This window comes from Leptonychotes weddellii, chromosome 1, assembly GCF_054177405.1.
Source record: "Leptonychotes weddellii isolate Sample4059 chromosome 1, ASM5417740v2, whole genome shotgun sequence".
NCBI lineage: Eukaryota > Metazoa > Chordata > Mammalia > Carnivora > Phocidae > Leptonychotes > Leptonychotes weddellii.
The window spans coordinates 36,360,245-36,381,262 of NC_138369.1; the positions used below are offsets into that span (position 1 = coordinate 36,360,245).

The 21,018-nt window shown below is 36.8% G+C and overlaps 1 protein-coding gene across 1 annotated transcript in view; it reads left to right on the forward strand.

Annotated features, from left to right (window-relative positions):
• CHL1 (cell adhesion molecule L1 like) overlaps window positions 1–21,018 on the forward strand; it is a 92,180-nt gene that overhangs the window by 31,672 nt on the left and 39,490 nt on the right. The window contains exons 4-9 of the mRNA XM_081805844.1: window positions 4,598–4,720; window positions 6,020–6,190; window positions 7,125–7,172; window positions 9,368–9,488; window positions 14,489–14,673; window positions 20,324–20,455. Of these exons, the coding sequence (XP_081661970.1) occupies window positions 4,598–4,720; window positions 6,020–6,190; window positions 7,125–7,172; window positions 9,368–9,488; window positions 14,489–14,673; window positions 20,324–20,455 (780 nt within the window). The remainder of the gene's footprint in view (window positions 1–4,597; window positions 4,721–6,019; window positions 6,191–7,124; window positions 7,173–9,367; window positions 9,489–14,488; window positions 14,674–20,323; window positions 20,456–21,018) is intronic.

The window sequence follows — 21,018 nt, forward strand, 5'->3', positions numbered from 1 at the left end:
ACTGCTCAGATTTGGGAGGGGTAGGGTAGCAAAAGCAGGGTCTGGTAGCATATGCTAATTTCTTTTACTGATGTATGCAAACCAACTAAAGAAGATCAATTTGTTAAGTTGAGAGTGCAACTTTGAGTTTTACAGGTTTTAATTAAGATCAAGGATTTTCCTCTCATCTATCAGATTGTGTGAATGACTAGAATGAAATGGGCTGGTTTGGGTGTACTTCCTTAGCATGAATTCATTACGAGCTCATAGACTGAAAGGCAGTGTTATTTCTCTGTAGTCCTAAATGGATTAATGGGGTACTCTATAGAAAGTGGGAATCAATTAAATTTCTCTACAGATGGAAACTAGACTTAGGGTTGATACAGCATGTGAGCTCAGTGGCATGCATTCATGATAATGATGTCAGACTGTAAGCAATTTGCCAAACACATTCAATGGAAATGTAAGAAACTCAAAAAGCTCGCCAGTCCAGTCCTGTAAATAGAGAGATAAGTCAAGATAGATAAAGTTCTATGGCCATAGGAAGGTTTGCCCAGTAGTGGGGAGGAGTATCTTTAAACCATAGGTTCTACATGAAATACATACTCTTTCTTCCCTCTGGCCCCCTCCCTACCTCCTCTGTAAAAGCTAATTGCAAATATTTGCATAAAATTACAGAAGTTGTTACAACGTAGGCTATAGGGAAAATCGGAAGGCGCAACAGAAGAAAAGTTCTATGTCCCTTTGCCCATCTCATTTCATACAGTATGGCAGGGTGTACTGTACGAAGTGAAAATACTTGAATAATAGCCAACATATATTGAGTGATTTTCAAGTGCCCCGTGCTATTTAATTGATTTATATAAAATGGTTTATTTAAACGTTGACACAAATCAATAAATGAGGTGTCATTGCAGGTTGAGTGAGGAAACGGAAGCACATTAAGTAACAGGTCAGATCACATAGTAAGTGAGGAAGCCAGGAATCAGCCCCAAGCAGCTGGCTCTAGTTTATGTGTATAACCCCGGTGCCGTACAGTGCTGCCTACACTTTGATCATTCAGGTAACACATCCTCTAGATGAGCTGAAATAAGTTATACTTTTTTGTTGGAAATACCTTGGCAGTCAAGTGTCAGACTCATGGAGAGATAGGAGTGTAAGAAGACTTGATGTGATTTCTTGAGTATAAGAGAAAGATTATCTCTAGTTACATAACTTCATAGTGGTTAAGTCGCTTGTACCTTTTTCATTTAAGTGGCTTAGTTAGCACAATTTGTATTAAGTTAAATTATCCTGATGCTATCTCATTATTTTTACTATTAAGCATGTTGGCATGGTGAGACTGTACAACTTAAATTTTATAATATCCTTGCCCTTAAGAAACTTCTAGTCTAGTAGAGAGGTGATTTCAAAGGACTCTAGGATCCCAGAGAAAAATAAATGGGGGCACAGAAGGGTAAAAATACTGGTCTGAAGCTACATGGCTAGTTAGTTTGAGTGCCTGGGCCAGAACCCAGTTTATACATAATATACTATAAACACAAAATATATTTTTTAGAAGTCATCTGCATTTCAAGTACAAAGATGCTACTTTTTCAGTATCTTAGGTTGAAAGAATTGAAATGATGAGTTTCAAAACTCATCATCACCATCTGAACTTGTAGAGGTCCTAGAAATTTTGTATTTGCTGGTTTGCTTTATATTGATAGTTCCAGTAAGAAGACTGCTGTCCACCTATCTAGTTTCTAGAAGAGTTCTTCATGCTAGATTCTGGCTGGGTTTTTAGGAAACTGTACCATTGGAGTTGTTACTAGAAATTTGTCTGCAACACTGAATAATAACTGTGCGAACCTATTGGAGAACAGTAAACAAAGATGGGTGCTATCAACTGCTTGACTTCCTGATGCAGATAGACTGGTAGGGACATTATATATAAAGGAAACTGACTTCATGTAGACTTGGTTATTATGGGATTTTCAGACATTCTTAAACTTCTGCTTAGGTAGATGCTGATGTACAAGTAGATTCTGATTCCTTTATAGAAAGGCCATTCCATGGTCAAGTCCAGTGTTAGTGAAACATAATTAAGTGATTGTGTTTTTGCTGTTGATGGGGAACTCATTTTAAAAAATGTTGGCAAGCTAAAGCAACATAGTTGCTTTACACAAAAGAAAAATGATTGTTTACAATTCACTTTTAAAAGTATCGCATCTGTCCAAACTCAACAATGCTAATGTTTATCACCAGAAAAATACAATTAACCAAAGTCATTGGAGTTATTTTTAAATGGAGTCATTTCTTTATTTGAATTAAGATAAAATTCATGCCTGCTGTTGAGTTACAGTAATTAAATTCCACATTTATCTGTGGCCATTAAAATGTTCACTTTCTAGCATGGACTCATACTTACTAAATAGTTTCAGAGTCGAAGAAGAAGACCATAAAAAAAAATACTGACAAATTCATGTCTTTTATATTATCTATTCTCAGACCTTAAATGATTAAATATATAAATATTCTCTCCTTGTTTCCTGATATTAATTTCATCTTTGGTCAAAAACTGTTGTGAAGATTTATGGTATGTGATAAAGTGTTTGATAGACTTATAAATTTTATTTTCTTTATTTTTATTATTGATGCCTTGGAAGCCAGTTGAATTACATATTTACATCTTTGGAATTAGAATTTTATAATCTAGATTTAATTAATGCATGGATGCTAGTGCTTAATTGGCAGTTTGAATCATTAGAATTTTCTGAATACTCCTAAGGGGAGCTCTGCAATTAAAGCTTTATATATCTTATTAATTAGCTACTTTACAATAGATATCACCCAGGGAACTGTGTATTCCTGTAAAGCATTGTAGAGTTTGCTTGTTATGAAACAGGATTACAGGCTCTTTCCATTGTCTATGTTTCTCTTCCTCTATTGCCCCTGTATCTGAGTATAAACAGATTCAATAGCTATCTGATAGCACTGTTAAATTCAATACCAAAGAACACAGGGCTTCAGTTACAGCAAGTTATGCTAAGCAAGTGATGTGAATTTGGAGCTTTGGGCATATAATAGTTTTGTAAGTTTCTACACATTACTTGCATAAGGTATACTTTCTACAAAATGATTTGTATAGCATTTGCTTTCAGTCAAAGCTAAGGCATTACCAAATAGGTGGCATTGATATTTTATTTACAAGATCTTACCATTGTGAATGTCCCAAACATGCCTTCCTGTCTTCTGGTGGAAATTTCATGCTACCAAAGCAAAAAAAGGATTCCAAGATAGTTGCCATTTCAAACATGTTTCCAGCCTTGCCAAGAGAAATCTGCTACAATGGGTTGACCAAGAGGGAATCGAGGATTGTCACATGATTGAAGCTTGCCTTCCAAATTGGCAAAGGCACTGTATATAGCCCACTGCCCCTGAAGTGCTATGCCTTGAAGGGTCCTTGAATTTAGACAAAAAGCAATTCATTGTAACTAGCTGGTGCACTGATAAGAGAAATGTCAGCAAATTCCTTCAACCACTCAGGAGTTGGGGTCAGGGTTGAGGGCAAGAGAACAAATACGTAGGAAATGCACAAAGCTTCTCAAGAAGAATTTTATAATAAATGAGTATATCTTTAGACTTCCAAGAATAATGATAATCTTTTGTGAACCACCATTTAAGAATGAAATACAGAGATGGAATACCCCCTGATAAATTCCATCAAGCCAACAATGTTATAAATACCTTAAGGTCCTTATCTTCCATAACAGCCTGAGTAATTCTATCATTCAAAGCCCCTCATAAAATCTAAAGGTATCAATATAGTGTTCAAGCAGAATACATTTTGAGTATTCTTAAAACTACCTTATAAATAATTTCATAAAAATAATCACACATTCATGCTGGATTTCCAATTCTGCATAGTTGTGACTTTTATTCCCATTGTAATTGTGTTGCTCTTTTAGGAAAGTGCCTCCAGCATGGGAAAGAAACAATATGTTAAATTATTGCGAAGTCTCCTTTCCTACATCAGTTCCATTTCATTTGAAATTTCATTTTCTGGGAGTGATTCCAACGTGGAAGGTTCTCTTAGCAACTTAAAGTGGTCATGTTTGTCTTTTCATTGTTATTCGTACCATTTTTCCCATGTGGTCTTTGAATTTTTAATTTAGTTTGGTTATACTTTGAATAGAATATTTGCCCATCACATTCAAGGGCTTCACCATAAAGCCAGAGACAGAGAATATGTACTTGCCTAGAAAATAAATCACAGTGTTTGAAGAAAAAAAGTACGATATCTATCAGAATTTAAACTCAGTGAATCCTGTGACTCACAACTTGTATCTCTGTGCAGAGAAATATGCACAAGCATATTGTTGCCAATTGATGTCACATAGCAAAAATATTTGTTGTCTACACTTGTAAAATGTAGGAGCATTTTTAAAGTTAATATAAGGTTGCACCCCAGATTCTTAACAGTATTTTCTTCTGCAGGGGAGATAGGAGAACCAAGATTTGGGGCATTGAGTTTGTTAAAAATACTCTATTTTTTAAAAAGAAGGTTTTAATATATTTCTTATAACATTAAAAGTTAATTTTAACATAATGTCTTAAATGATTTTTTTTTTACAAGATGTACCAAAATTCCCAAAAGAAAAAATTGACCCTCTTGAAGTGGAGGAGGGAGATCCAATCGTCCTCCCATGCAACCCTCCCAGAGGCCTTCCACCGCTACACATTTATTGGATGAATATTGGTAAGTAACATTCTGTACCATCCATAGGATTTTAATTTCATGCATCATGTCAAATAACATAGGGAAACAAAGATTAAAAAATAATCTAAGATTATCAACATGGGGGAAAAAAAGGAAAAAACATTATCATTATGGAATGAAATAGATTTTCAAAAAATTATATCCATCTATATAGTGTGTTCCAAGTTTTAACTATTCTATTAAGGATATATGTGAAAACACTAGAAAGCCCCTAAATATTTCTCTTGGTTTTATCATATCTGAGAGAGTAGAAGCTATTGATATGGTAAAGTATGTCTATGAAGAAAATACTTTCTGTATTCCAAACAACTTACTTACCTTTGGAATATTATCCATGTTAAAGTTGAGGATGCTTGGGTCTGTGTTGCTAGTGTTAGATTTCTATTTTAATAATGTTCTACCACTATAGACAGTGACCCACAGAGAAATTAGTCTTAACCTTTGTGTTGTTTTTTTTTTTAAAGATTTTATTTATTTATTTGAGAGAGAGAGAGAGAATGAGAGAGAGAGAGCACGAGAGGGGGGAGGGTCAGAGGGAGAAGCAGACTCCCTGCTGAGCAGGGAGCCCCATGTGGGACTCGATCCTGGGACTCCAGGATCATGACCTGAGCCGAAGGCAGTTGCTCAACCAACTGAGCCACCCAGGCACCCAACCTTTGTGTTTAATTTGCCAAAAAAAAATTGTATTAACACTCGACTTGAAATTACAGCTTCTTGTAAAATCCTTCTGGCATGTGCCTTCACAATGTGCCCTAAATGTTTTCTCATTGTGGTCCCGAGAGAAAAATGACAATATTTATATAGTCCTCAGAAGAAAGTGAGAGAAACTATTCTTGGCTGCAGCCAAACATTCCAGACTCCAATCACCCTGGAACATTCCAGACTGCATCCAGGAAAGACAGATTAATATCTCTCTCAGACACAACTTTTGGGGAGATCTGTTTGATTGGACCAATTGAACCAGTTTTCAGATAAGCCAGTAGAGAAGTAGAGGCTTAGATGGAAAAGAGGTGGAATCTACAGACTGGTTGTCCACCAAGGGGCTTCTTTGGTTAATGGTCGAAAGCATGCTCCCAGAGGGTTGTTTTTTGTTTGTTTGTTTGTTTTTTTACTTCTCACTTATTGTTCTTTTTGTAAGACGAGACTTACAAGGAATAGGAAGAACAAGCATGAAAAGAAAACAAAATGAAATAATAGGAAAGAAAGGAAAATGAAGAAGGGGGATGAGGCACTATAAAGGACAGTTGCCCCTATTAATGACAAGGTGTTTCTTTCCAGAATTAGAACACATTGAACAAGATGAAAGAGTATACATGAGTCAAAAGGGAGATCTGTACTTTGCAAATGTGGAAGAAAAAGACAGCCGGAATGATTACTGTTGCTTTGCCGCATTCCCGAGATTGAGGACTATTGTGCAGAAAATGCCAATGAAACTAACAGTTAACAGTTGTAAGTCCAAATAATTTATCGTTCCATCGTGAATGCTGAATACAAATGTGCCTGTAATTTCATTCTGGCTGAAGCCAGTTAAAGCTGGGTTGATATTTTCCGCCATTGTTTAGCTCAACTCTGGAGACTTCATCCAGATGAAAGAGACATCTGCAGCTGCAGACCTACAGTAGCTCTGTCTCTCAGAGCCAGAAAATCAAATCTCAATTCACAGTACAAGTATATTTCATTTGACATCTGCAGGATCTGGTCCTTTGCAGTGGGTGAAATACACAGCAATATTCCAGGGTTTCTGAAGCAAGTCTCAGGCTTTGATGCATTGTGATCTTGAGTAACCAGCAGGCTGCAAATGTGAGAGAAAACAAGAGTCAAAAATAAAAAGAATGAATATTATAATTTTTATCACATCAAGCTTTGTTGTCCTTCCCAAATTGGCAAAGTTATGTGGGTTGCTTCTCTTCCCTACTTGATTCTGCAGATGCCAGTCTGGGTTCCCAAATGGGAAAAAGTCATTAGTGGGAGAAAGAACCAAAAAATAATCCCTGACAGTTCACTGACTGAATATTTGGCTCTGGTAGAGTCGCAAGTTGGCATTACCATTCCATTGTCTGATTTGGTTCATGGTTTTTTCCATCTTCTGTGTAGATACAGTATGCCAGGCCTTCACTATAGCATACCTTTTGGCAGCCCCAATTCTCTTCAACGGAGCTGTAATTTGTGTCCACTCGACCTGGATTCAGCTGTGGTAGTTTAAGATTAAACTCATTATAATATTTTTTTTCCAATATATCCCCAAAGATGATGTTCTAGTGAAGCATGGTTGTATCTCATTTTGTAATCTTTCTAAGAGAAGACTATGACTTTTCATTCATTATTGATATCAGCATCTACCATTATGTTTGTGAGTTTTTTCTTTCATTTTTTTTTATTTCAGTAAGGCATGCTAATGACTCAAGTTCATCCACAGAAATTGGTTCCAAGGGTAAGTCGATCACATGAAGAATGTTGGCATTTATTTTTACCTTTTGTAGCTCATTGTCATCTCAGAATTTAAATTTTTCCTTTAATATCTTCATGAGTATATTAAAATACTAATATTTTTATAAAGGAAAACGCCTGAGCATAGAGGTTTCTATTACCCCCTCCTTCCTTAAATATGTGTGAAGGAGTGATATTTATAAATTCATCACTTTGTAAAAGTATATATGTAATACAATTCATATAGACAAAAACACATACACTCACACACATATATATATGCATATTTTTTAATGGAGTAATTATTTTGCGTCTCCTAAAATGTCTGCCATGGTTGAGTGACATTTTGGTTGGTAGCTGTTACATGCGTAAAGGAAAAAGAAATGGTTGAGTATCAACAGAAGTAGAGAGACACTAGATTTAAGAAAGTTAAATGGTTATTTTTCTAGTAAGACTTCTCAGAATACTTAACATGGGACTGTCTATTGTAACTCTGAGAAAGAATACAGTCTGCAACATTTTGCAGACTCATTTGTCTGTGAAATATTTCATTTTTACCCCCCACAGAACATCTAATAGAGCTAGTGTTTTTTGGAAGATGTCTGAGTAAATCTGAATTCTATAGTAAGCTAGTTTTTTTTTTTAAAGATTTTATTTATTTATTTATTTGAGAGAGAGAATGTGAGAGAGAGAGAGAGAGCATGAGATGGGGGAGGGTCAGAGGGAGAAGCAGACTCCCTGCCGAGCAGGGAGCCCGATGCGGGACTCGATCCCGGGACTCCAGGATCATGACCTGAGCCGAAGGCAGTCGCTTAACCAACTGAGCCACCCAGGCGCCTCTATAGTAAGCTAGTTTTCCACAACGAGAAGAATCCTTTACTTGAATGCAACACAGGTTCTTTATACCATTGGAACCAGTGTCTTAGCCTAGATATCTGATACACTGGCAACATCACAAGGGCTGGATGAGGGCTCTTTTTGGTGCACCCTCAGTTTGACAGTGGACTGATTAGCATACATCCCCACCTTCATGATCATTGAGGTCAATAACCCAGTCATGTATATTGTATCTTTATAGCACTCAGTGAAAAATAATTGCATGAAATGTGTGTTCAACAATTATTTTTCCATAAATACTTGCAAGGAACTGTCGCACGTAAACATTGGTACCAGTGCCCTTCATTTCTCTACTCTGAATGTCAGCTGTTGATACTTCCCATGTCATGTCAAATCACAGTGACATTGGATGGGAAAAAAAAAAACAATTTCTATAAACATTTGGAAATGCTGTTAAAATTTACATTGAAAATGGAAGTCCTCATTTGCCATTGTATTTGAAAAGTACTCTTGAGAAGTAACAAATGGAACGGTTCCATATGTATTTAGTGAGAGTGCTTGCTAATCCTTCCCTACAACCGTGTTTCTCTTTGAGGGGCTGAGACTGTAAACAGAGTCATCTTAAAGAGCTTGATAGGGCGCCTGGGTGGCTCAGTTGGTTAAGCGACTGCCTTCGGCTCAGGTCATGATCCTGGAGTCCCTGGATCGAGTCCCGCATCGGGCTCCCTGCTCGGCAGGGAGTCTGCTTCTCCCTCTGACTCTCCCGACCCTCCCCCCTCTCATGTGCTCTCTCTCTCAGTCTCTCCCTCTCAAATAAATAAATAAAATCTTAAAAAAAAAAAAAAAAAGAGGTTGATAACTTCATAGATGCATGGGGTCCACCACAGACTTCCTGAATCAGAATTTCTAGGAGCAAGGCCTAGGGAGCTGTATTATAACAAGAATCTTATCAAATACTTAGGTACATTAAATTAAATAAAAATATTTTTATTTTTACACAGCCATCAAACATGCCCAGGTATGATTAAAGTGTAGGATATAAAATCATAGACTATCAGTTAACTCCTAAGGTCTTTCATCAAGAAACTAATTATCTTGAACTTCTGGAATTTGAAGATGTGGTTTCAATCACACCTTCTTAAAACTTGGTACTCCGCTAAGTTAATGCGTCTGAAGGACAATCCATGCTTTATGGTAAGAATGGAGTCTATTTAAATGGTGATATATTAAAAATGTGTCTATGTATATATATACATAGGTACATATAGGTATATATGTTTAAGGATGTTTTAAGAAAGATTTAGTGCCATGGGATTTTAACACTCTTAGTCTGGAAAAAATTTGTGACTTTTTGTATTATAGCAAATTTGATCAAGCAAAGGAAACCCAGACTGCTGTTGCCTCCTACTGAACGGGGCAGTGAATCTTCAGTTACTATCCTCAAAGGGGACACCCTGCTGCTGGAGTGTTTTGCGGAAGGCCTGTGAGTAACTTGACCTCTGTTTATCACTTTGTCCATCCATTTCTGTAGAGAATAATGCTTCAGTTAAGCAGTTAATCCTAGACACACATTTTTAAATTATTTCTTCAAAAAAAACTCTGTTACTACCTTTCTGGAGGAAGTAATTTGCACTTCACTCTACAGGTTTCAGGCTGTTACTGAGATTGATTTATAATTAGATTGTTCTGTCAGTTTGTGATAGTGTGAATGGAGGTGACAATGACAACGTTCTCCTTACCTAAGTCAGTGGGGAGATGCCATCCGTAGAGCTCGAGGTTCTTAGCTGTCAGCCTCTTACTGTTGCTGCTGGGTTTTTGTCTCTCTGCTATTCCATTTTGTCCTATTCCTTCTCGTTATGCAATGAGCTCTGATTCCTTTGCAGGTTCCAAGGAGCCTGATGTATCTATTATTTCACCCTGTTGACCTTTGCATACAAGGAGGTCCAGACCATGTAATTTTAGAGAGCTTCACCTGATAATATAATTAACTCAAATTTTCATATCTGAAAAATCAGTGCACATTTCCAAATCCTCCAAAAAATGCCTTAAGGAAATTTCACTTGGTCATCTCTTAAAATCGTTCCATTTGTTGAGTAAGTATCCTGAGTCTATGCAAATAGGGACCATCTTATTTAATTCTGAGTCATGGAAGTTTGCCTTTTTCCTGCCACCATCCCTCTATGCTTACCACCACACGTCCATTGCTACCATTGGGAATACCATGGGAAAATACATCCCACCATCCCAATACCCTGAGTTTACATAATTAGCTTGTAAGCTCAGGCCTTCTTTTGGCTGGGCACCTGGTTAGTGAAGTAGAATTTGAAATTTTAAAAATTGTAGTCATTCATAGTTCAGTATATATTCTGAATGGGTAGTTTTAAATTGGTTTTTGAAGAAAAAGAGTCAATTTTAAAGGTTTTGCAACCCCTAAGTTTTGCAAATGTCTCTTCCATCCAGCAGAGACATGCAGGTTGCCGGGCACCTGGGTAGCTCAGTCGGTTAAGTGTCTGACTCAAGGTTTCGGCTCAGGTCATGATCTCAGGGTCATGAGATTGAGCCCCCAGTGGGGCTCCATGCTCAGCAGGGAGTTGGCTTGGGATTCTCGCTCTCTCCCTCTCCCTCTGCCCCTCCCCCCCCCCACGTGCACTCTCTCTCAAATAATAAATAAATAAATCTTTTGAAAAAGAGAGATCTACAGCTTATGTGTTTGAGATTGCCATAGTGTATTTGATGTAACTAGTTAGATGTGCCTTGTGACATGACCTCTGTTCCAAAAGTTTGGTCTCTGTATTATGTGAGAAGGTGAAAGCCTCGGGTTCAGTTTGAATCATGATGGTAACCACCTGCTCTGTTGTTCTTATTCATAGATGTTTACAGTGGTAGCAGCTCAGTTCTTTCAGGATTCATCACTATTCTTGGTTGACTCTTTGGGCAGGGTGAACATTTCAGGAATTCTTTTTTCTTATTTCCCACAAATGCCATAATTTACCTCTTGAGTTGGCTGGGAACTGCACGGATTTTCAAAATAACTCAAATGCTCTCATGTGCTTTTTGGAAAATGCAATGTCATTAAGCAATATATAGAAAGAAAATGGACATAAATATCTGTGTCCTTGGGACGGGATGATTCCTGATGGATTGTCAAAGAGTTTTCACCTACACTGGCTTCCTCCTACTCATGTTGGGTTTGTGTTGGATAATCTATCTTGCCTTGTCCTCTTTCAGATTTTGTATTGTAAAATTTTTAGAGTCCTTTAAAAATTGTTTTCTGAGAAGTTTTTAAACCATGAATGTTCTGTAGAAACAAATCATTATAACTTGGACATTGTACTCTTTATTATGTGTCAGGCACTCTATTTTACACTTTACACGCATTAGCTCATTTTATCCTTGCCACATTTCAGGGCTATCATTATTCCCGTTTGCAGGTTAGGTAAATGAAGCCCAGAGGCTGGAATTCACTTCTTCAAGCTCAGTGAAAAGTGGAGCTGGAACCCCATCCTTTCTGCCTCCAGACCCTTAACTACCTCTACATTTAACGTATTTCCGTATATTTCAACCAAATGAACTGTTCTCTTCAGCTACGGGGACGGGGTGGGGTGGGGAAACCAAGCATGGCATTGTTTCTGAATCGGAAGAAGTGGCCTGTAGTAGATATTTCTGTAAATGGTTAGTCATAATGAAAATGTTGATACCATTAATTAAAACAGGAAAAACTAAACAGGGTTTCAAGTCTACAGATTCTGTGAAGAAGGCAGAAATTTTGAATAGTAGAAATGACACTGTGAATCTCCTTCAGAAGAAGAGGCAGTGAGTGGAAAGTACACATTCATGTGCCAGTTCACACTCACTCACACCCTGGAAAAGCTGCTTTAGGATTAGAGGGGGATATTGTTGCTTCCCTCTGTTGATCATTGGGCTCACACTGTTTCTTCTCTCTTGCCTCTCTGTTTTGTAAATTCATAAGCTAGGTGTGATTGTGTTGCAAGATGCTACATTCTAAAAATGTAGGAACTATAAGGAAGTATACAAACAAAAATTGGCTGGACAAGGACCTGAACAAAAATTTAAGATTATGAGATAGTGCATGTTTGTATAGTAAAAGGGATAAAGGATTAAGCAGTATATTTTCATTCAAAATTTCATTGCTCAAATACTGTTAGTATTTACTAACAGTACCTTAAATTTAAAAAAAAAAGAGAAGAAAAAAAATTGAGAAGAATATAACTGGACATCCTTGGAATGGGATAGATATGTCCCTAGATAAATGAGGTCTCATGTTCACCTGATACTTATAGGTAATCTTTTTATTCTCTTCTTTTAAGGGATAGGTATAGAGGATTAGACTAGTTTTTGAGGACTAGCAAAAAAAAAAGTCCTGCAGAAAGTGAGATGCTTGCACTATTAAAACCTGGACTCATGGAAAAACTGCTTTGGAGGAACCGAGGTCCAGAGCAGCCTGTAATTTGGCAAACTGCCATTTTAACAGATGGCTTGGAAAGCAAGCAGTTAAGAGACTTGAGTTCGGCATCCTGTTAGGTGGTGTGCTCAGGAAGCCGGCAGCTAATACCCTCTCACAGCTGCCTGTCTGAGCATCACTGCTGTTCCCCACAGAAGTATGCCCCGTGCTCTCAGCCTGGGCAGATATAAAGTAGTGGTTCCAGCTCTGTACGGCTTGTAAGCACTTGAGCCTTGAATGGAGGAGGGGAAGAGAGTAAATGTGCATAAATTAAAGGACCTACATCTTTACCTCCAATATATATTTTTGCATAATAATGGAATTATTTTAACTGATCAATACAGTCTTAGATAATTGACAGAGACTATATGAGATAATTGTTCAGTTATCAACTAGTAGCTAATTAATTTGGCTACAAGCACACATTCCAAGAATATACAGTTAGGAAGTAAAAGGGGATGGAAAAAGCACAAATATAATAGAACACAGTGGTAGAAAGGACAAGTTTAGTGTTGGACAGACTTAAGTTCTAACATGTCATTTATTATTACCCCAGTAACTTTAAGCAAATTAATTAACTTCTTGGAGCTTCAGAATCCTCACTGGTAAAGTGATGATAATTAATGCCCATCTTTAGAACATATCAATATCTTGTAGCTATTAATAATAAAAATAGAGTGAGGAAGGAAAAGCAGCATCATTAAAAATAGCAAAATAGGGGCACCTGGGTGGCTCAGTTGGTTAAACGTCTGCCTTTGGCTCAGGTCATGATCCCAGAGTCCTGGAATCAAGTCCAGCATCTGGCTCCTTGCTCAGTGGGGAGCCTGCTTCTGCCCCTCCCTCAGCCTGCCATTCCCTAACCCCCTTGTGCTCTCTCTCTCCCTTTCAAATAAATAAATAAAATCTTTTTCAAAAAATAGCAAAATAAAGTTTATTCCATTCATGTAGCCCAACTGGAGAGGAGAAATAAAATATTATCAGTTAAAATCAGCCATCAATGCTTTCCACATAATTCTTTTTATTTATTTATTTATTTATATATTTTTTCCACATAATTTTTTGAAAAGATTTTATTTATTTTAGAGAGAGAGAAAGAGCGACAGTGCAAGTGGTGGGAGGGGTAGAGAGAGAGAGAGAATCTCAAGCAGACTCCCTGCGGACAGGGGACTCCATCCCACAACCCTGAGATCATGACCTGAGCTGAAACCAAGAGTCAGCTGCTTAACCGACTCAGCCACCCAGACACCCCTCCACATAGTTTTTAAATCACAAGAGTCATAGATGGCACCCATCCTCCACTCGTCTAGTTTTTGTGAGCTGGGATTTTTCTTAAACCCAGCTGGCTTGATTCTCCACTCCTGTTTCCCACCCTAAGGTGGAGAAAGTTATCCTCTTGATATGTGACAAGTTATCAGTTTGGTTTTAGTTTTGTTTTGTTTTTACTTTTTTTTTGTTTGTTTTGATTGGGTGATCTCATCTTTTCAAGAAGGGGGATGTGGTTCATTCCCTCTTCCCTCTGTGTTCCCTAACAGAGGGAGAAAGCCATGTGTGCTTACTCTTGGGTCCTACTTTATCTTGTTTTTCAAACTCTTACAGGGAATGGGGCAGTTATTATTAGCCACTTCAAATCACTTGCAAGGAGATTTCACACTTGAAATATATCTTGTAAATATTGAAAGTTTGAAAAATATCTTATGGTATTTCTGCGGGTCCAATTATCCACCTTTTTATCTAGCCACACCTATTCAGCTATTATAAGTAGTCACCCCTCTTAATAGAAGAAACTTGATTTCCGTAGAAGCAGACTATTCAAGGAGCTTTCAGTAAAGGAGATCTGATCCAATCTGACATTCACCATCGAAGGTGGTGTGCAGGTCTGTGCACAGAGAAGGCTAATTTTTATTTACTGGAGCTCTGAGTGCGTACATAAAAGCATCATGTTAAGGGATGTAACCTGGGAGGCTCTTTCAATTTAATTGTGCACTTTAAAAAATGTTTATCACTCATTTATTGTGTTGCAGACCAACTCCACAGGTTGATTGGAACAAAATAGGTGGCGACTTACCAAAAGGAAGAGAAACAAGAGAAAATTATGGCAAGACTTTGAAGATAGAGAATGTCTCCTACGGGGACAGAGGGAATTATCGTTGCACAGCCAACAATTTCTTAGGATCAACCACTCATGATTTTCATGTTATAGTAGAAGGTATATTCCCCATGTTGATTTATTTTTCTTCTATTAAAAAAGAAAAGGTGAATTGCTATATGTAGTGGACCTACACTTCTAAAGCATATATGTTAAAACAGGTAAGCCGTTTAAACTTTTAATTTGAGAGTGGGTACTGGATTCTATTATACTCCAATTAACCAGATTTGTCATTTACCCCACGATACCTTATAAAAGGGACAAATGGTAAGAAAAGATCTCATGTTAGGGATTAAACACAGATAACTTCCACATAATTTTTATTATAATAAACATACGATGCTGCGTAATATTAAATCATAGAAGAAGTAAGCATTACAAAGGAAGGATTTATTATGATGAGTATCATGATGAGCTTGTTTCCCAGGCCTATGGTTAACTTGCTATGTCCTTGATCAATTTGCTTCACCTTTCTGTACATCAGTTTCTTCCTCAAAGAAATGAGGGTATCAGACAAATTATCTTAGTTCTTTCCTAGATACATTATTTTTCTGTCCATATCTTGGGTTCACATGACATTTAATATGTTACTTATGAGGAAAGGGTAGACTGGATGCTAGAAATATTAATTTTCTATCAGATGATGCAAAATACACATTATATTCAAGTCATCTCTGTAAACCCAAGCCTTTTAATCAATAGAGGCTTAGCTATTGTTTCTTATATTCACAGAAATAAGTGGGCCATGATGTCATCATTTTTAAAAAAATCTACATATCACACCATGTAGATATTGGAGCTGTGTCTACCCTGCAAGTAAAGGTTATCTAGGCATCTTGGGAATCTGATTGATGCAGACTGTTTTCTGTGGGTCTGATTACATTGAGGTCTCCTATCTATAGTTTGGTTGACTGTATTGATCAAATTAATGGATTGATTACTGCATCTGTACTTATTTAGTACTGTGTAGGCTTAACTACTGAAAGGAATTATCTCTTTCAGGATCCTATTTAGTGAACCAATGCTCTAGGGTTTCCATTTGTATTCCAATAAAGTTTACCGCTTAAGCCTTCAGTTTGTGCAGGGAACACCTAAGTAAAAGGCTGACTGTTTTAATTAATGGGGGAAAAAAAATGAAGACTCAGACACACATTCCACTTACAAGTAAATGTTAGGATAATTGTTTTAGTCGTCTGCTGTTTGGAATGACACTGCGTTTCCAAGACCTAGCCCACAGTGTATATGATTAAGTTAGGAAGAGCGGAAAGCCAAAGATGAGAATATCATTTTCCTTGATTCAAAAAAAGCAAAACCTATATAGGAGAAATATTACTCATATTACCAATATTACGCATAAATATCATTAGCTGCCAGCAGTGATATATTCCTCTGATTTTAAATTAGTCACAAAGAAATTCAGAGAGGAAGAGTTTGAGAGGTTTGTATATATATTTTTAGTCATCATTTGATGCTCCCATATAATTCAGCTACACCATGCTACAGGGATATTTTCCTGTAACCCTTTACCCCTGCCCAGAGCAAACACATACCCACAAACCAGACATGTCTAATTGTTAACTGCTCCTACTCCAAGTTGCTGACTATTAGAAATCCCTCCAGATGGCTGGAACATTGCTACGGTAGCTGAATATTTTAACAATCTGGCCACGGTTTTCTTGACTGTAAGACTGAAGCTTTCAAAAGCATTGCAAGGGTTGCAAAAAAAAAAAAAGAAAAGAAAAAGGATGTAAACTTAATTACGCAATTTAAAATGTTGACTATAGGACTCCAAAGGAATCTAGGTTTCCTGAACGAATTGTCCTCACTATTCATAAAACAGCTATTAGCACTATTGAGATGTAAATTATGTTTTTATTAGGAACAGTTAATCTTTTCTCCTTAATGAGAAGCTACTAAATGTGCCCTCAGTTGTATGTTTTAGTAGTTTCTCTTCACACATGCAAGTGAAAGGCAAACTGGGCTCAAGAAGTCGGTTTTTCTTTTTTTTAAATGTGAAAGCAGTAAATATAAGCCTCATTAATCATAAGCACGATGAGCTTATTCTATTCAATTGTCTTCTGCTTTCCTGCACTTTCTTTCCCTTTTTTGTCTCTTGTTTAGAAACTCAAATGAAATAACAAGGATTACCATAGGATCACAGAACAATGCTACTGTGAACTTTGAAAATCGAGTCCATTCTGAAAACACCCATTTGTGCTTAAATAAAAGCATGTGTTATATTGTATTCTCTGTCTATGTGATGTTTCTTCTTTATTACTAAACACAAATTCTGTAATTGAAGTTGCAACATCCTAAATATGAAAACCATATGCATTTTCAAATTCTGTCATACATGTAAGCAAAAACATCCTTGTCTTGACAAGGCACAGGTATCCTTTCTAGGTATCTATGATATAAATATTTTACATTCAATAAGGAGAGATGTTAAAATGGCATCTAAGATACTCTAAATCCGGGAATCAGAATATGACCACAATCACATTTTAACTAATTATTTAAAAATAAACTCCCACCAACAGCATTCATGTAGTAAACTTTGGAATCATTTAAGACTTTTGAATTTTAGTGTAAAAGGAAAGTATTTATATGTAATTATATACTCATAATTGTCTTAAAAAGATATCATGAACTCAAATGCAATTCATTGATATACTTAAGAAAGCCTCATTTTCAAATAATCTGTTATTTCTAAAGAGTTACAAGTAAATCCAAGTTTGATGAACCTAACAATTTTGATTTAATAGAATATAGATATTTAGTAGGAATCTGTTACTAAGAAAATAGCTTCCTTGTTGTTTTATAGGTACCAAATTTCCTATTTTATTTCATTTCATTTTCCTTCCAGTGATAAATGTCTCTAATTAACTTGCTTATTATATTCTAAATGTTCAGTCATTTGCATCTCAGTTTTTAACAGCATACAGAAATTATCATCTTTTTTTATTTACAATTTGACAAATTGAGTAAAGTTTCAACGTAAGTAGTTTTCATCAGTTACCATGTATCTTAGGATAATAGGTAAAAGCATGAGATTCAGTGATGATGTTGTCTCTCAGAATTTTCCATTTTAGCCTTTTTTTTTCCTCCCCCTTTTTCTTGAGCTTTTTTTCATCCTTTCCACTACATCTTACCCTTCAGAAATAGAGTTACATGTTCTAAGCTTTGGAAAACATCTGTTTGTTCTCTGTTCCTGCATGTCCTTAGCCTAACTTCACTCACCAAAAATAACCTGACCCATGGCCAGTGTCCTCAGGCTCACTATGCGTTCTTTTGTGAACAAAGTAGCACCTAGCTAAATATGTTCAACCAAGACATGAAATTATGAGATTGAGAAGTCAGTGATTCCCTCCTATCTAAGGGTCCTTCTTTCCTCCCAATGCCTTTCTCACTGGGGTCTTTAGGGATCAGTCATTTCAGTTTAACTCATAATTACTCCATATATGTCAGTTCTCATTGTGCTAAGCAGAGGAGACACAAGAAAGACTAAGATTCCACCCTGGCTCTTTATTTATTTGAGAAGCATAAAAACAAATGTCCAAGCATTTATAAAAAAAAAAAAAAAAAAAGCTTATCCAAAAGGGGGATGATACCTAGTGAATATACGAAATCTTGCTATCAACCTCCAGTGGATAGATGTTGGAGGAGCTTGGATTTGGAAGCACAAGGGAAAGTTGGTAAAGCCATATGGCCTTGGTTTCTATCAGTGGTCCAAATTAATAAAATAGTAATTAACTAGGAATAACATCACATTTACATTGGAGTCTCAATGCTGCTCAGTTTATAGGTCTGCAGATCCATGGAGTGGCAAGAACACAGAATGGGGCTTCTTTTCTTGGTGACACTGAGCAAGTTAGAGAGCATCTCCAAGGCTCAGCCCTTGGTCTGCGAGGAGAGTTGGAGAGGGTGATAACATCAGCTTAATGCAGACACCTAGAGGTTAATGAAATTTGTAGGATGAGAACAGAAATAAAATCCTGATTTTATTATGCATGTATATTTAAAGAAATGTCATCATTACATGATCTCCTTTATTTTATTATTTGGCAGATTATTATTATTATTCTATCATTGCCAGATAACATTAATTTCAGGTGTACAACACAATGGTTCGATATTTGTATATATTATAAAATGATCACCAGATTAAGTCTAGTTAACATTCATGGCTACATAATGACAACAATTTTTTTTTTCTTGTGATGAGAACTTTTAAGATCTCCTCTCTTAGCAACTTTCAAATATGCAATACAGTATGATTGACTACAGTCAACACGCTGTACATTACATCCCTATGATTTATGTTTCTACATTTAGTTTTTGCTCTGAAAGCAATAGTTTGCTTGTTGTAAACATGGAAATTTGCATGTTCATGGAACTTTTTTCTCTAACTCGAATGTTTTATTTTATTGTGGTTGTGTGAAAAGACAAAAGGAACAATAACATCAAAAATGTGCATAAGCACGCACATACACACCCATTTCAGAGGGTCATAAGCAGTTTATAATTTGGACGATTGCATTTTAACCTAAATGACTAAATATTTACAGATTATGAATACACATTTTGAATTTAAGATTCAGTAACTAAGCCCACACCCTATGGAATAATTACTAGGGCATGTCTCGTGCTCGGACTTGAATTTGCCAGGGTTATTTGTATATTTTTGTTTTTCTTGGTGAATTTATAGGCATTTTCTTTTCACATAATCCCTTTGTTTCCCCTTTACTTAAAAAAAAGCAGTTTAAGTGACATTTTTTTCATTTTACACATATATGTACCTTTAAAAGAGTTTTCTTTTTGACAAAAATGGAAATCCAAAAATGTCTTGGGGGAAATAACCAAGCTACACTTGATGGGAATTACTCCCTGCAGGTATTGTGCAATTTTCTCTGGAATCAAATTATCCAAACCACCCACACTTTAATCTAAATCTTTTATTCACTCCTGACATAGTAATATACTTAAGGTGACAAGGTATGGCAGTAATATTTGCACTAAAGACAAATGTCTCATTCTGTCCTGAAACACCACTTAGAATTACACTGTTGGAGCATTAGGGCATGAGAAGATGCAAGTAATTTAAATACATCTTTTCCTCCATTGTTTTGAGGACAGTAAGCTAAGTGTTGGTTTTAGGCTTCCTTCTGCCTGCCTTACAAAAAATAATCTCTAGAAAAATAATGTTTCCCAAATTTTTAAGATAGATAAGTAGATATAGATATGGATATAGATGCTACAGTCATTAAGAAATATTTAAAATAAATGCTGAACATTTTAATTTCATTAAAAAATTCTCAAAATACGTTTATCGAGTATCAGCCTTTTTAGATGCCTTGCTGCAGCTTGAAAATAAGCTGTAGCCAGCACTAAATAAACTTAACCATCTGCTTATCCCTCCATTTTCCGTTAATGAGATAGGTACTTGTGTTGCTGAATAAAGTGATTGTCTATATGTTGATTTTATTATACATGCTAAGAGTCCAAATTAGATCACACACGCACACATACACACACCCTATAACAAAAACAGTGCCCATCTTGCCTTCCAGAGCAAGGATCAAAAAGAGCTAGTGTGAAACACTTTATTGTGCCTGCCATCTGCTGGTGCATTAGAGAAATGCAGGCCTTAACGTTTTTGGACCTTCTGACGTGGATAAACTCACTCATGATCTCTTCACTTTACTTCCAGAGCCTCCTCGCTGGGCAAAGAAACCTCAGAGTGGTGTGTACAGCACTGGGAGCAGCGGTATCTTGTTATGTGAGGCAGAAGGAGAGCCTGAACCTACAATCAAGTGGAGAGTGAATGGCTCCCCAATTGACAGTGAGTGAAGACCCCACTTGTGATGCAGTGCCGAAGGCAATGGTGTGCGGGGAAGGTTGATAATCCGACACCCTGCTTATGTGTAAAATGCAGCTGGGAAGTGGCTGGACCATCAGGACAGATCCAGCCAGGAAATCCAAAAATTGCATCTTTCTAAGCAGTTTGATTTATGCTTAGATTTATGGAAAAGCCATAAATAATATTTGTATTCGTCGTTGAGTCATTACATTAATTATATATAAAAATACGGTTACAAAAATAAAACAAAGGGCGCCTGGGTGGCTCAGTCGGTTAAGCGTCTGCCTTCGGCTCAGGTCATGTTCCCAGGGTCCTGGGATGGAGCCCCACGCGGCTTCTTGCTCAGCGGGGGGCCTGCTTCTCCCTCTCCCTCTGCCTGCCCCTCCCCCCTGCTTGTGCGCGCTCTCTCTCTCTCTCTCTCTCACTCTGGCAAATAAATAAATAAAATCTTTAAACAAAAATAAAAAAAAATAAAACAAGCGAATGAGAAAGAGAATCCAAGGAGGAAAGCCCAGTGCTCTCCTTCTCCCTGAGAAGAAATAGGT